Below are 14,026 nucleotides of genomic sequence, written 5' to 3' on the forward strand. Positions count from 1 at the left end.
AACAGTATGGTGATTCCTTAAAAATCTAAAAATAAAATTACCATGTCATCCAATAACCCCACTCCTGGATATAGATCCAGAAAACATAAAAACTGTAATTGGAAAACATAAGGAACCCCAATGTTTATAGCAACACTATGTACAATACCCAAGACATGAAAGCAACCTGACAGATGAATAAATAAAAACATGGTATGTGTGTATACACACACACACACACACACACACACACACTGGAATATTGCTCAGCCATAAAAAAGAATAAAATAATGCCATTTCTTACAATATGGATGCACCTAGAGATGATCATACTAAGTGAAGTAAGTCAGGCAGAAAAAGATAAATATATGATATCACTCAGATGTGGAATCTAAAAAAATGATAAATGAGCTTATTTACTAAACAGAAATAGACTCACAGGCATAGAAAACAAACTTATGGTTACCAAAGGGGAGGGAGGGGCGATAAATGAGAAGTTTGGGGTTGACTCACACATTACTACATATATACAAAAAGATAAACAGCAAGGATCTACTGCACAGCACAGGGAGCTGTAGTCAATACCTTTTAACAACCTAAAATGGAAAATAATCTGAAAAAGGACATATATATATATATATATATATATACATAAAACTAAATCACTTTGCTGTACACTTGAGACTATCACAATATTATAAATTTTTATTAAAAAAGAGTGTGTACATACAGGAAAGGGAATAATAAAGATAATAAAATTATGGGTAAAATACGAACAAAATATGGCATGAAAAGAGACGGTAGGGAAAAGAGAGACCTTGCACCTACAGCTCTCTGCACCAGACAGCATGTGGAGGTGTTGACTGAGGGCAGCTTTCTTGTTTTGGAAAGTGATGAGGGCTGCGGGACAACTGGGGAACGGCTCTAGGGTGATTCAGAGAAGGCACCATGCAGCTTACAGAGGAGGCAAGACCAGACTTTGTAAATCACCAAGCTTCTACTCTGGTTGGAGATGAAGGCTGGTATATGTATATCCCAGCCAGAGAGAAATTCAATGACTAAATGACACATTAAAAGTAGTAACTGCAATAAATAGGGTACACCCAAGATTCTAAGTTCTACTTACAAGCAATTAATGGAAGACTCTCTTGGATAGTACTTAGTTTTGCTTTAGTGTCCCTTCTAAATTGTAGTGAAAATCTTCATATTTGGTGATTGGAGTCTCATAAATTTCTTGATTTTTACAATTATAACCATGTTTTTTTTTTTTTTTATGTTTTCAAGTATTTCTTCTTTTTTTTTCATATTACCTAGGGATTTTTTTTTTTATTAGTTGGAGGCTAATTACTTCACAACATTTCAGTGGGTTTTGTCATACATTGATATGAATCAGCCATAGAGTTACACGTATTCCCCATCCCGATCCCCCCTCCCACCTCCCTCTCCACCCGATTCCTCTGGGTCTTCCCAGTGCATTAGGCCTGAGCACTTGTCTCATGCATCCCACCTGGGCTGGTGATCTGTTTCACCATAGATAATATACATGCTGTTCTTTCGAAACATCCCACCCTCACCTTCTCCCACAGAGTTCAAAAGTCTGTTCTGTACTTCTGTGTCTCTTTTTCTGTTTTGCATATAGGGTTATCGTATCTTTCTAAATTCCATATATATGTGTTAGTATGCTGTAATGTTCTTTATCTTTCTGGCTTACTTCACTCTGTATAATGGGCTCCAGTTTCATCCATCTCATCAGGACTGATTCAAATGAATTCTTTTTAACAGCTGAGTAATATTCCATGGTGTATATGTACCACAGCTTCCTTATCCATTCATCTGCTGATGGGCATCTAGGTTGCTTCCATGTCCTGGCTATTATAAACAGTGCTGCGATGAACATTGGGGTGCACGTGTCTCTTTCAGATCTGGTTTCCTCAGTGTGTATGCCCAGAAGTGGGATTGCTGGGTCATATGGAAGTTCTATTTCCAGTTTTTTAAGAAATCTCCACACTGTTCTCCATAGTGGCTGTACTAGTTTGCATTCCCACCAACAGTGTAAGAGGGTTCCCTTCTCTCCACACCCTCTCCAGCATTTATTGCTTGTAGACTTTTGGATAGCAGCTATCCTGACTGGCGTGTAATGGTACCTCATCGTGGTTTTGATTTGCATTTCTCTAATAATGAGTGATGTTGAGCATCTTTTCATGTGTTTGTTAGCCATCTGTATGTCTTCTTTGGAGAAATGTCTGTTTAGTGCTTTGGCCCATTTTTTGATTGGGTCATTTATTTTTCTGGAATTGAGCTTCAGGAGTTGCTTGTATATTTTTGAGATTAATTCTTTGTCTGTTTCTTCATTTGCTATTATTTTCTCCCAATTTGAGGGCTGTCTTTTCACCTTACTTATAGTTTCCTTTGTAGTGCAAAAGCTTTTAAGTTTCATTAGGTCCCATTTGTTTAGTTTTGCTTTTATTTCCAATATTCTGGGAGGTGGGTCATAGAGGATCTTGCTGTGGTTTATGTCGGAGAGTGTATAACCATGTTTTATGAGGCCTTCTTTCAATACTCTGTTACTTTCTAAAATAATCAATGTCATTTACCTTCTAAGGAGTTTTGAAGTCAGCTGTCCCCTAAGTTTCTTTGGTTTTGGTATTGCCTGGCTTAAACCCATCAGTTACTCAGTCTAGTCTAGGTAATATTATTGTAGTGAATATGAATTTTCATAGTTGCAACAATTTATAAAATTCAGATGAACTTAAACATGGCAATTCAAGTAACTATGTAACACCACTAAAAACACAAAATTCAAAGAACGTCCTTTGGCAACACGTGCCCTGCACAAATCCTTCTGGCTGCCCTGTAATGGGAATGAAGGCCCCTCAGCGTATTTCTTGTCTGAGTCCAAATTTTCAAACTGGGAACTAGTTCTCCCTACTCTGAGAGGAGTACTCCCTACTCCTTTCCAGGGAGGGTGGTCTCTACCAGTTCCCTAAGAGTTCTGACCCCTGGAGGGGTAACTGTGAGAATTCCTTTCTCAAGATCTTGCACCAACAAACCAACAAGGCACTCTCTAAATGTTCCCTAAGTTCTTCAACTCCAGCCAGCAAAGATTTTTGTCTCCTCTTTGTGTGGTAGAGATTTGGCTTATATATCACATTTTTCTTCCTTTATGATTTATATTATAAACTCTTAACACTCCATGGTTTGCCCTTGCAGAGCTAAAACTTTCTCTTTCAATGCTATTGTATCTTCCCCTCTCAAGAAATTATTTTGAAATCCAAAATAAGAATTTGAGTTGCTAAATTCTACTCTTTCTGGGCTCTTTGGTATTTTCCCTTCTCTATAACGAAAGTCTCAGCCTAAAAATCTCATTTTTTTGGTGAAAAGAAAATGCCAGGGAGGAAGATTATGTCTACCAATACTTTAAAATATTTTGCAGCTACTTATATGACATGCGACTACTTATATGACATTGAGAGTCCCTTGGACTGCAAAGAGATAACCAGTCAATCCTAAAGGAAATTAACCCTGAATATTCATTGTAAGGACTGATGCTGAAACTCCAATTCTTTGGCCACCTGATGCAAAGAGCTGACTGATTGGAAAAGACCCTGATGCTGGGAAAGATTGAAGGCAGGAAGAGAAGGGGACGGCACAGGATGAGATGATTGGGTATCACCGACTTAATGGACATGAGTTTGAGCAAGCTCTGGGAGACAGTGAAGGACAGGGAAGCCTAGCATGCTGCGGTCCATGGGGTCGCAAAATGCTGGACACGACTTAGTGACTGAACAACAACAACAAAATATGACGTGAACTGAGTGTTAGGTGGTCTACTATAAAATTTTGCTCTTTGAGCGGCAGGGTAGGGGGAGGAAAGTGGGAAAAAGTTAGGCACAGTTTTCAAGATATTAAGTTCAAATAGTTGTCACAATTTACCTTTAAGAGGCAGATTTTTTTCTTTCCCTCTTTGACTTTGAAAATATTCCCTACGTCGCTCTCCTTTTTGAAGATCTTCCATAATCTGGGAGGGTTAGTTGGCAAAATTTCATACAGTAAGCAGTACTCACTGTCTCATCTAACAGACTCAAACTATCACCCTGGGGGAAAAGAAAATCTTTGTGGCTAAAAAATGTCATCTGGGATCTTAAAGCCCATCAGCAGGGAGACAGTGAAGAATGTGGTTCTCTTGACTGGGGAATAGGTTGGATGACTGGAATGTCTTTTTTTCCCAGCATGTTAATTTCTACGATTGGAAGAAATCAGACCCTAAAAGGAATGGAAGAAGTACAATTTTCAGAGAACAACAGCGAAGACTAGTTATCGGGGAAAGGTGAAAATGCTTCCAGGTCTGAGTTCATGACAGTAAATTTGTATTTCATAACATTCATAGAATGATTTTCACAAATGCAGTGTAAATGAAGATGCTTTATTCCCAATGTAGACTGCTGAAGTGAAATTCACTTCTCTTCAACATCATCATGCCACATATACACACCATAGAAAATGATTCACAACATATATATATATATATATATATATATATATATATAATTTTTTACATATTTGTAGGTGTATATGAAGACACGTGCATATATATTAAATATATATATATTTGAAAATTAAAGGTATCTTTACCCACTAGAGAGAGTCTGATATTTCAATCTATCAAGCCATAATTTTACATCACAGATTAGTGGCTAAGAGCGTGGGTGCAGGAGTTGGATTGCTTGGGCTAAGACTGTTTATTAGCTACGTGACCTTGGACAAGGTCCAGGATCTTTTTGTAGAGCAGGAACCTCAGCTCTAAGATGGGAAAAATAACTGTACCTGCCCAGTGGAGTGGTTTAGGGATTCAGGGTTTGGAACATGGTACTGGATAAAATGCAAAATAAAGGTGAAATTGTATTATAATTACTAGTATGTGTAAGGGCCACGCTAGGTGCTTTGAGGGACAAAAAAGAGACACAGTCTCTATCCTTATACAGTCTGCTGTCTAACTGGAAACCCAAGATGCAGTCTCATATAAATTAACTGTTAATGCCTGAGAAGAAAACCAACAGTGTAGTTCAGTAGCACAGACCAGCTTCTCAAGGAACAGAGGAGTGTATATAAGGTGTCAGTTTCACATTTGCTTCTCTTTACCCAATGCTTATCTCTTCGACATGATGAAAGGCTCAAGCAGATTGTATAATAAACACTGCAGCAGTGGTCAGCCTACGTTAATCCTGCAGTGGTTTAGTCATGGGTAAGCGTTATGACGCAGATGTTAATGCTGGACAACTGTTAGTGCTCTGAAAAGTGAGCCAATCCATCAATTTCTGCAGTTTATACAGGGATGGTGATGACTTCAGCTGATCCCACCCTGCCCCCTGACTCCCTGCCGAGATTTACAGAGAATTCCAGACTGTGGTTGTCTGGTTTAAGTGGTAATTCTGTACAAGAACTAGCAGAAAACTGCATGTTTAATTGCCAAATGAATGTATTACAGTTAACAACTTCTCTATGAGATCCAGGGCTGTTTATTGTGCTCTGAAATGATGATGGAAGGCCTTGGTAAGAAGTGATTATGAAAGGGCCTTCAACAAGATTTAAGGTGATTCTTGGCTTAATCCCTTTTAAGTTAAATATTAATTCCCCTAACTTAATTTTTAAAGCATCACTCTAGATTTTTACCCAAGACTGTCCCTGAATGGTGCCCATATCAAAAGATGCTTTCTAAAGCTAAATTATCAGCTTAATAGGTTTCCAAGTATTGATATGAATACATAAGCTGCACCTATAAAATTGCTTCTGTGGCAAAAAGAGGGATATTCTGATTTCAGAGTAAATTAAAAATCAATTTATAAACTCACTTTTAAAAACTCTGCTTTGGTTCTTTCACTCAACAATTATTTATTGAGTGTTTTTCATGTATCAGACATCAGACACTGTTGAAGTCACATGTGAACAAAACAAAGATCCTTGCCCTGATGGAGCTGACATTCTAGAGAGGGGAGGCAGTTAAATAATAAACATAATAAAGAGTTGGTATAGTGTGTTACGGGTTTCCCTGGTGGCTCAGATGGTGAAGCATCCACCTGAGATGCAGGAGACCCAGGTTCGATCCCTGGAGTGGGAAGATCTTCTGGAGAAGGGATGGGCTACGAAGGTGTCAAGTGCTAAGGAATAAATTTAAAAAAAAGTAGTGCAGAGTTAGAAGGATGGGGCTGGGTGTCAATTTTAAATAGGACAGTCATTGACAAGGTTACATTTAAGCAAAGTGTAAAGGGAGCCAGCCAAGGGAGTTGAACCATGCCTGGGCAAAGAGCCAGTGCAAAGTCCCTGAGGCAGGAGTCTACCTAGTGAGTCTGAAGAACAGTAGGTAGGACAGCGGAGTTGGAACTGGGTGGGAGAGACAAGAGGATGTGGTCAGAGAGGTAAGCTGGGTAGTGACAGAGAGGGAACTGAACAAATCATGGAGAGCCTTGCAAGTTATTGTAAAGCCTCTGAGAAAGATAGCAGTCACTCGTATTAGGCTGGTTTAAAGTAAGGCCCTCTGCTGCGCTAAGTAGATTTAGTTGTGTCTGACTCTTTGCAACCCTCATGGATTGTAATCCGCCAGGCTCCCCTGACCATGGGATTCTCCAGGCAGGAATACTGGAGTGGGATGCCCTGTCCTTCTCTAGGGGATCTTCCTGACTCAGGGATCATACGGGCATCTCTTACCTCTCCTGCATTGGCAGGTGGGTGCTCTATACCACTAGCACCACTTGGGAAGTCCACCTGAATCAAAACAATTCCTCTTATTCCTTGTCTCCTACACTTCAATTTGAATGTGGAAACAATCCAACTGAGATCTTGTTAAAAGTCAAATTCTAAATTAGTAGGTCTGAGGGTGGGGGGCCTAAAATTCTGCATTTTTAACAATCTTGCAGGTGATGCCAGACTGCCAGTCGACAACCCCACACTGAGTAACGAGAGTGAAGAAGTATGAGAACCAAGGGGCTTTGAGGCTTTCTCCTCCATTAGTTGGTTGCAAGGCTCTTCTTGTTCCCTTTGAGCTTAAAAGGACATCCTGAAAGCTTTCATACTGGTCATAACCTCGTCACTGGCCTCACTCTTTCATGTTCTTTCACCTGGCTGGTAAGGGTACGGTCCAGAGCTCTCTTGGGAATATGAGATATGTTGTTTGGCTGTTTCTATGCAGGGTCTAAGAAATTTCTAGGGCCTCCCTGCTGCCACTATGGGGGCTCTGCTTCTGAACTTTCACCTGGGAAGCCCCGCTCTACTCCTTGAATGATAATAGTTCTCTGAACACATCCCTGTCTTACTCCAATTATAGCAAGTAATTCTGACTTGTAGCATTCACTCCTGATCCTATACCTTGAGTGATAGCCTGACTCTGTAAACTAGGCTTGAGGCAGATACAGGATGTGCGTGATGGTGCTGGAATGAAGATGTACTCAGCTGATGCTGGTGCAACAGGTAAGGTTGAACTTTTTTTTTTCTTGTGGAGTGCAGCTAGTGAGATCTTAGCTTCCTCACCAGGGATTGAACCCTTGCCTTTTGCAGTGGAAGCTGAGTACCAACCACTGGACTACTAGGGTAGTCCTGAGTCTGACTTTCATAAAAACTAATGAAGTAATTTACAGCTGAACAGGCCTGGAAGGACTAGATACTTGTGAATATAAAACAAAGGTTATGAGTCAGATAGACTTGGGTTAGAATTATGCTTCCACGCCTTACTGTGTTATGTCAAGAATGTTCCTTGGCGTCCCTGAGCCATAGTTTTCTCATCTGGAAAATGAGAATGATAATGATACCTCCTTCATACATTGAGAAAAGGTATATGAAGCACATAGTAAAGTGCCTGATGTAATGATACTCATAAAATACTACTCGCTATTAGTTTTATAATTACTATTAAACTCTGACCACATGTCACATCGCTCTGTGGCCTGGCATTATGGTACTTACCTTTAAAGTCCCTGGAGTTAAAAGTACCAGGGCACATCCCTCAGCAAAGTCTTTCAAAGATGGGACAGACCAGGAGCAGGTTCATCATGACAGATGTTACAGTAGATAATGGAAGGAACTTTAGATGGTTAGTTTAGAAAGCATATGATGGGGGTACTGATAATGATGGCTGTCCTGAGGGTATCTTGTAGAAGAGGGCCCTGAGAGCACACCTGAGGCCAAAGGGGAGGGAAAAAAAGGAAACGGAAGCACATCCCTCTGTAACCTGTGAGTGAGTTGCGGGGGTGAGATGGGGGGTGGGGGCGCCCGCGAGGGTCGCGGCTCTTGCGCAGCTGCGGCGGCGGAGCCAATCAGCGGGCGCATCCCGTCCTCGCGCGACGGTACAGTCGTGCCGTCGTGACGTTGGCGGTTGCCATGGAGCTCCCCGCTCCGTAGGGCCGCGAGCCGGCACCGGGGGGCCCGCGGGGTCGCATCGCGGCTTTGAGGTCCAGTCCGCCGCCGCCATGAGCGGCCGGAGTAAGGGGAGAAGGTCCTCCCGCGCCAAAGGCCGTGGCAAAAGCCGCGCCAAAGGCCGAGTCCGCGCCGCGCCTGACGACGCCCCGCGGGACCCGGACCCTCCAGAGTGCCAGAGGCTCGGGGAGGAGACCATGGCGGCACAGGTGCAGGCTGGCGCGGGTTGGGGTGGCCCGGAAGGCGCTGAGCCCGCGCCGCCCCGCCGGCCCGGGGAAGAGGCTGCCTGCCGGCTGCCCCTAGACTGTGGCCTCGCGCTCCGGGCCCGGGCGGCGGGGACTCTCGGGCAGGCGGTGACCAGGCCGTGCCCGGCCAAGGCCACATCCGTCCCGGAGCGCCTGGTGACCGACACTGTCTTCGTGGGAACCGTGGGCACCGTGGCGAGGCCGAGAAACGGGCCCCGCGTCGGAAGCCGCCGCGGCCCTGCGGCGAAGAAGACCCCAGATACCTGCAGTGCGGTGGGGAGGGGGTCTGCGGCCTTGGCCGGGGGGAAGCCGAAGAAAGGGGCCGCGGCGGAGGCCGCCTCCGTCCCCGTGGGCGAGGAGAAGATTGAGAACGCGGGGTCAGGGCCCCCGGCGACAGAGGGCAGCATGGATACGCTGGAGAACGTCCAGCTGAAGCTGGAGACCATGAACGCCCAGGCGGACCGGGCCTACCTGCGGCTCTCCCGCAAGTTTGGGCAGTTGCGGCTGCACCACCTGGAGCGCAGGAACCTCCTTATCCAGAATATTCCAGGCTTTTGGGGACAGGCCTTTCAGAACCACCCCCAGCTCTCGTCCTTCCTGAACAACCAGGATAAAGAGGTCCTCAGCTACTTGAATAGCTTGGAGGTGGAAGAGCTCGGCCTGGCGAGACTGGGCTACAAAATCAAGTTCTACTTCGGGCGCAACCCCTATTTCCAAAATAAGGTGCTCATCAAGGAATACGGGTGCGGCCCTTCGGGTCAGGTGGTGTCTCGTTCCACTCCAATCCAGTGGCTCCCCGGGCACGACCTCCAGACCCTTAGCCAGGGGAACCCCGACAATAGCCGGAGCTTCTTTGGGTGGTTTTCAAACCACAGCTCCATCGAGTCTGACAAGATTGTGGAGATAATCAACGAGGAGTTGTGGCCCAATCCCTTACAGTACTACCTGATGAGTGAAGGGGCCCGTGCAGAAAAAGGAAAGGAGGGCAGGCCGGGTCCTGCGAGGCCGCCAGGGGAGACCCCAGAGCCTGGGGTAAACAAGTCCAACTGATCCTGCTCAAGTCTGCGTCCTACCTCTTGCTGGCCTCGTGCCTGGCTGGCCTTGGGTCTTCGGCTGTCTGCCTTCTCTTCGTGTTGGCCTCTGCACACTGTTCCCGTTGGACTTCAGTTACAAGAATATGGCATTTATGATCATGTTCTTTTGCCTCCCCGTGACATTCTTGCTTTTTCTTTACATTAGTATCATATGTTATGTGATCTCGCCCCTCCTGTTTATTTGTTAAACTCACTTGATTCCAGTGTGTGCTGCCTTTCTCTACATTGCTTGGACCCTGTTCTTGGCTCTGGCCTTTCCCACCTGTCTTTCATGTGGACACTCATGAGTCAATCAGCAAGAGGACCAGCGCATCCTCAAGCTCTGCTACTTCAGGGCCGGTGACTTGCCCGGCTTCGAGTTCATGCCAGCCATGCATGCCATCTCTGGCAAGCTTTTCGGTTGCCACTGCAGAATGAAGCTAGTGCACACGGCATTGGCCATCAGCCTAAACTGATTGTCTCTTGGCTCTGGGGTTACCAGCCAAGGTGCCACCTGCAGAATCTCTGGCTTTGGCCAGGGACCTATGCTGCCCTCCTAGACACGGGTTGAGGTTCAGGGTGAGAAGCAGTTTGCTGTGGGTTCTGTACTGTTCGGCATCTCTTCCTGCCTCTGGGCCTTTCTCCTTGTAAACCTTTGTCAAGGTCTGCATCATACCTCATCACTGTCAGGCCACTGAGTTTTGTCTAGGTTGCCAGTCGGCCCCAATTGGCTTCCTGGGCAACAAGGACCTTGAGAACTGCCTGTGGACACAGGCCCTCTGCCGGTGCATGAGACACACACGTACCCTCTCCAGCCTTCCAGGATCCCTGCTGGCTGCCAGACTGATGGGCAGGCTGGTACGTGTGGACATGTGCTCACTGTCGTCAAGCTGTGGCTCCAGGTGAGGGTGACTACTGGACTCACTTAAAATCTAGGCACCTTTATCCACTCCCCCCATCCCTGCCTCACACCTGATGGACTCACGTATAACCTAGGTACCTTTATTCACTGCCCCCATCCCTGCCTCACATGTGACCAGAGTGCTATAGTGGGGTTGCTGGGGAAGAGAGATTTCAGATCTGTGGGCCTGTGTCTACTTGACCTCACACATCTACACCTCCTTCCTCAATCCTCTGTCTCCTTAGCCTCTCTTCCTTCTTTCCCTCTGTCCCTGTGCTTATCCCTCACTCATCCCTCTCTTTCTTTCTTCTTTTTTTTGGTTTCAATAGTGGTACTTCTGAAAGAGAAAACAGTTGTGAAACCAGGGTTTTCTGCATACAGCTAGTGAGTTGGCTGGGGCCTTGTTCTGCACACGCACACACTGGGCTGGAAGAGGGGAGAGGAAGCCAGAAGGCCAGGTGGGTCTGTGGTCAGATCCTGCTCCCTCCCGCCTTCTGGGTTCCCTCTGTAGTTCTGACATTGAGATTCTTCACATGGCAGTGCATCTGCTAGAACGGTCACCCCCCCAGGCAGCAGTACTGGGGACTAGGGGTTACTCCTGCTTTGGCCTTTTCCTCTGCCTCCTAAGACCTGGTTGCCTTCTGTTTCTTCCTCTGGGCAAGCGTGTCTTGCCGTCTGGACTCTCATTCCCCAGCTCTCACTCTCAGCAGTGAGGTTTCTGCCTTCACACACCCTTGGGAGTAGACTGTAGTCTCCGGTATGGGGATCCCAGCTGTCCTGGGGCGTGGGGATGGGGGAGGGGGAGTACCTCTTCTGAATCTCCAGGGCTCATTTCCAGCGGGTGTAAAAGCTGAGCTGCGCCCTCCCTCCCTGGCTTATCTGTGCCCTCTTTCCCACTCATCCCTGAGGGTGGGGTGAGTACTGAGGGTGTCTGTACTTGCCTTCACCCTAATTTCTCTCTCCTTACGGAAGACCTCCTTCTGAGTTTCCCACGGGCTAGGGAAGTCTTGCCTCAAGAGCTGTCAAGAGGGTGTTTGGGTCAGGGGAGCTGGGGCAAAAACCTAGAGCAGGAATAAACCTGGTGTGGAGAGCGCTTGGCAAAGCAGCTAGAAGTGGCTTGAGGAGCCTCCCGGAGAGGATAGCTGTCTCTCAGAGACAGAGGGACGGGGAGGAACCTTCCCTAGGGCAGGGACAGAATTAAAGGGCAGTGGGCAAATGTTTGCCGAGGTGAGGGTATGCCCAAACTTTTGTCCAATCTCTCATTTTTGGTAGATTTTATAAATCACAAAAACAGAGTCTGAATAACATTACTTTGGGTACTTTCTCTTTTGTTCTAGGTGTGGCCTTGTGTTTTGTGGAAGATTATGTGCTGCTTATTTTGTCTTTGAGTAAATCTTACCATTTCCCCCATTTTTTGCCTAATGGGAAAATAGAATTGTACAGGTTGGCTTTTTCTTTTTTTTAAGAAAAGCTTTTTCCTCTTTATTATGGACATTTTCAGACACACACAGAAGTGGAGAGATCCCATGTGCTGTCACCTAGCTACATCATTTATCAGTTATGGTCAACCCAGTTTCATCTGCATCTCCATCTCCCCGCTTGTATTGTTTATCGAAAGTCCAAGACACTGTGCCAGTTCAACTGGGACCACTTTGGGAGACTGAGACACTCTGCTGGTGGTGATCGTGGTGGGGTGCACTCTAACTATCGTATCAGGTCTGCTTTTTGCTTTTCATGTTAACTAATGACGTTCCAGAGATGGGCCTTCGAAATGAAAGTCTTCAGAATTGACAAGAAGTATCAAAAAGTAATGAAGCTGCCTTTTCCCTGTGTCCACAAGAGGAAAGAGAGATTGCTCTGTTGTAAACTCTTTCAAAGACTTATCTATCGGTCTTTGATAAGGTGCTTACTTGAGACCTTTCATCAGAATAACAGTCTTTTTTTCCTCTGTAAGATGGAGACTATTAAAATTATCAGCGTGTCCTGGTCTCATGATATAACTCTGAACTTGAAAGTAAAGTATAATTTGGAAATTGTTGCTGTGTTCTGTGAAAATAACCTCCCCAAAGTAATCAGTAATCGGTTGTCTTACTTGGTAATTTGGCACTCTGGTAATAATGCAATTATGTCTCTGTTCTGAAACAGTATAAATAGTTGTAAGCTTGCATGTGTGATGGAAACAATAAAAGCTTGTATCTCTTATTATATTTTATTATTTTAAAAAAGAATTGTAAGCTTAAGCAGAGGCTTGGTAGTTGACAGCATGTATACTGTGGCATACATGAGTGATTCCTAAGCCTCAGGCCCTTGTGTGACTAGCTCTATAACAATATATAAAATTCTGATTCTCAAGCCCTTATCAGAGATTGAGATCCTGTGGTTCTGGGAAGAAGCCAGGCAGTCTTGTTTTTAGCAAGCTTTCCAAGTAATTCTAGTGCAAAGCTTCTCAAATTTTAGAGTTCCTCTGAATCGTGTGGGGAATCCTGTTAAAATACGAATTCTGATGGAGCAGTCTGGAGTGGAATTGAGATTCTGCATTTCTAACAAACTTCCGGGTGATGCTGGTGCTGGTGGTTTGTGAACTGTACTTGGAGTAGCAAAGGAGGTGACTTCAAGGACCTTTCAAACTAGAGTAACAACACTCGGTCTTGGTTACACATCAGAGTTATGTGGAAAGCTTAAATGTACACACACTGGCAGAGCTCACAAATACCAACTGCATCAGAATGGGGAAAGGGATAGATCCGGGTGTAGGTATTTATTCTGAAAACATTCCAGGTGAGTCTGATGTCTAGCCAGAGTTGAAAACTAAAGTTTCTGATGCTGTTCTTAATAGATTCATAGCAAGGAACATTTTCCACAAATCAGGAGGATCAGCAGCAGACAACCAAATGCCACATAAAGCTGCCCAGCTGAAAATGGCTGGAAAAAAAAATTAGAAGTGAGTCGTTAACTAACAAAATAAAATTTGGTTTGTATGCTGTTGGGCATGAATCAACAAATGTGCAGTGTTCAGGTTGAATGTTTCATTCAAATGTTGAATGAAAGAATGAGTTTAAAACTGTTTATATTCAAATGCTTTTGGGCTAGGCTGGTAATTTGTGAAGTGGGCCATATTTGCTTTATATGGATGTTACGTGTTAGTTCGTTAGGGCTTCCATAACAAAGTACTACAGATCGAGTGGCTTTAACAACGGAAGTTGACTTCCCAGTTCTGGAGGCTAGATGTCAGATCAAGGTGACGGCAGGGCTAGTTTCTGCTGAAGTCTGTCCTTGGCTGGCTGGCTGCTGTCTCTTCGAGGTCTTAGCTCTGTGTGTGTCTGGGGACAGGAGGAAGAAGTCGGGGGTGTGTGTAGCTGGGGCAGCTGTGTTGCAGTGCCAGGTTGTTTACTGGGGGCCCCGCAGGCCTGGTGTTGCTGCTGCTT

At 45.0% G+C, this 14,026-nt stretch overlaps 1 protein-coding gene across 2 annotated transcripts; it reads left to right on the forward strand.

Annotated features, from left to right (window-relative positions):
* Positions 1–8,328: 8,328 nt before the first annotated feature.
* Positions 8,329–12,803, forward strand: TSPYL5 (TSPY like 5). 2 transcript variants are annotated; one of them, XM_061123714.1, is made up of 2 exons: positions 8,329–11,059; positions 11,939–12,803. In XM_061123714.1, the coding sequence occupies exon 1, from the start codon at positions 8,436–8,438 to the stop codon at positions 9,675–9,677; it is 1,242 nt and encodes a 413-aa protein (XP_060979697.1). In that variant the 5' UTR covers positions 8,329–8,435; the 3' UTR covers positions 9,678–11,059; positions 11,939–12,803. The 2 variants fall into 2 exon arrangements, with proteins under 2 accessions (XP_060979697.1, XP_060979696.1); XM_061123713.1 differs by having other exon boundaries at positions 8,329–10,602.
* The last annotated feature ends 1,223 nt before the right edge of the window (positions 12,804–14,026 follow it).

Source organism: Dama dama, chromosome 21, assembly GCF_033118175.1.
Source record: "Dama dama isolate Ldn47 chromosome 21, ASM3311817v1, whole genome shotgun sequence".
NCBI classification, from domain to species: domain Eukaryota; kingdom Metazoa; phylum Chordata; class Mammalia; order Artiodactyla; family Cervidae; genus Dama; species Dama dama.

Coding starts and splice junctions, on each gene's coding strand:
- TSPYL5 (XM_061123714.1), top strand. CDS start 8,436: ATGAGCGGCCGGAGTAAGGGGAGAAGGTCCTCCCGCGCCAAAGGCCGT.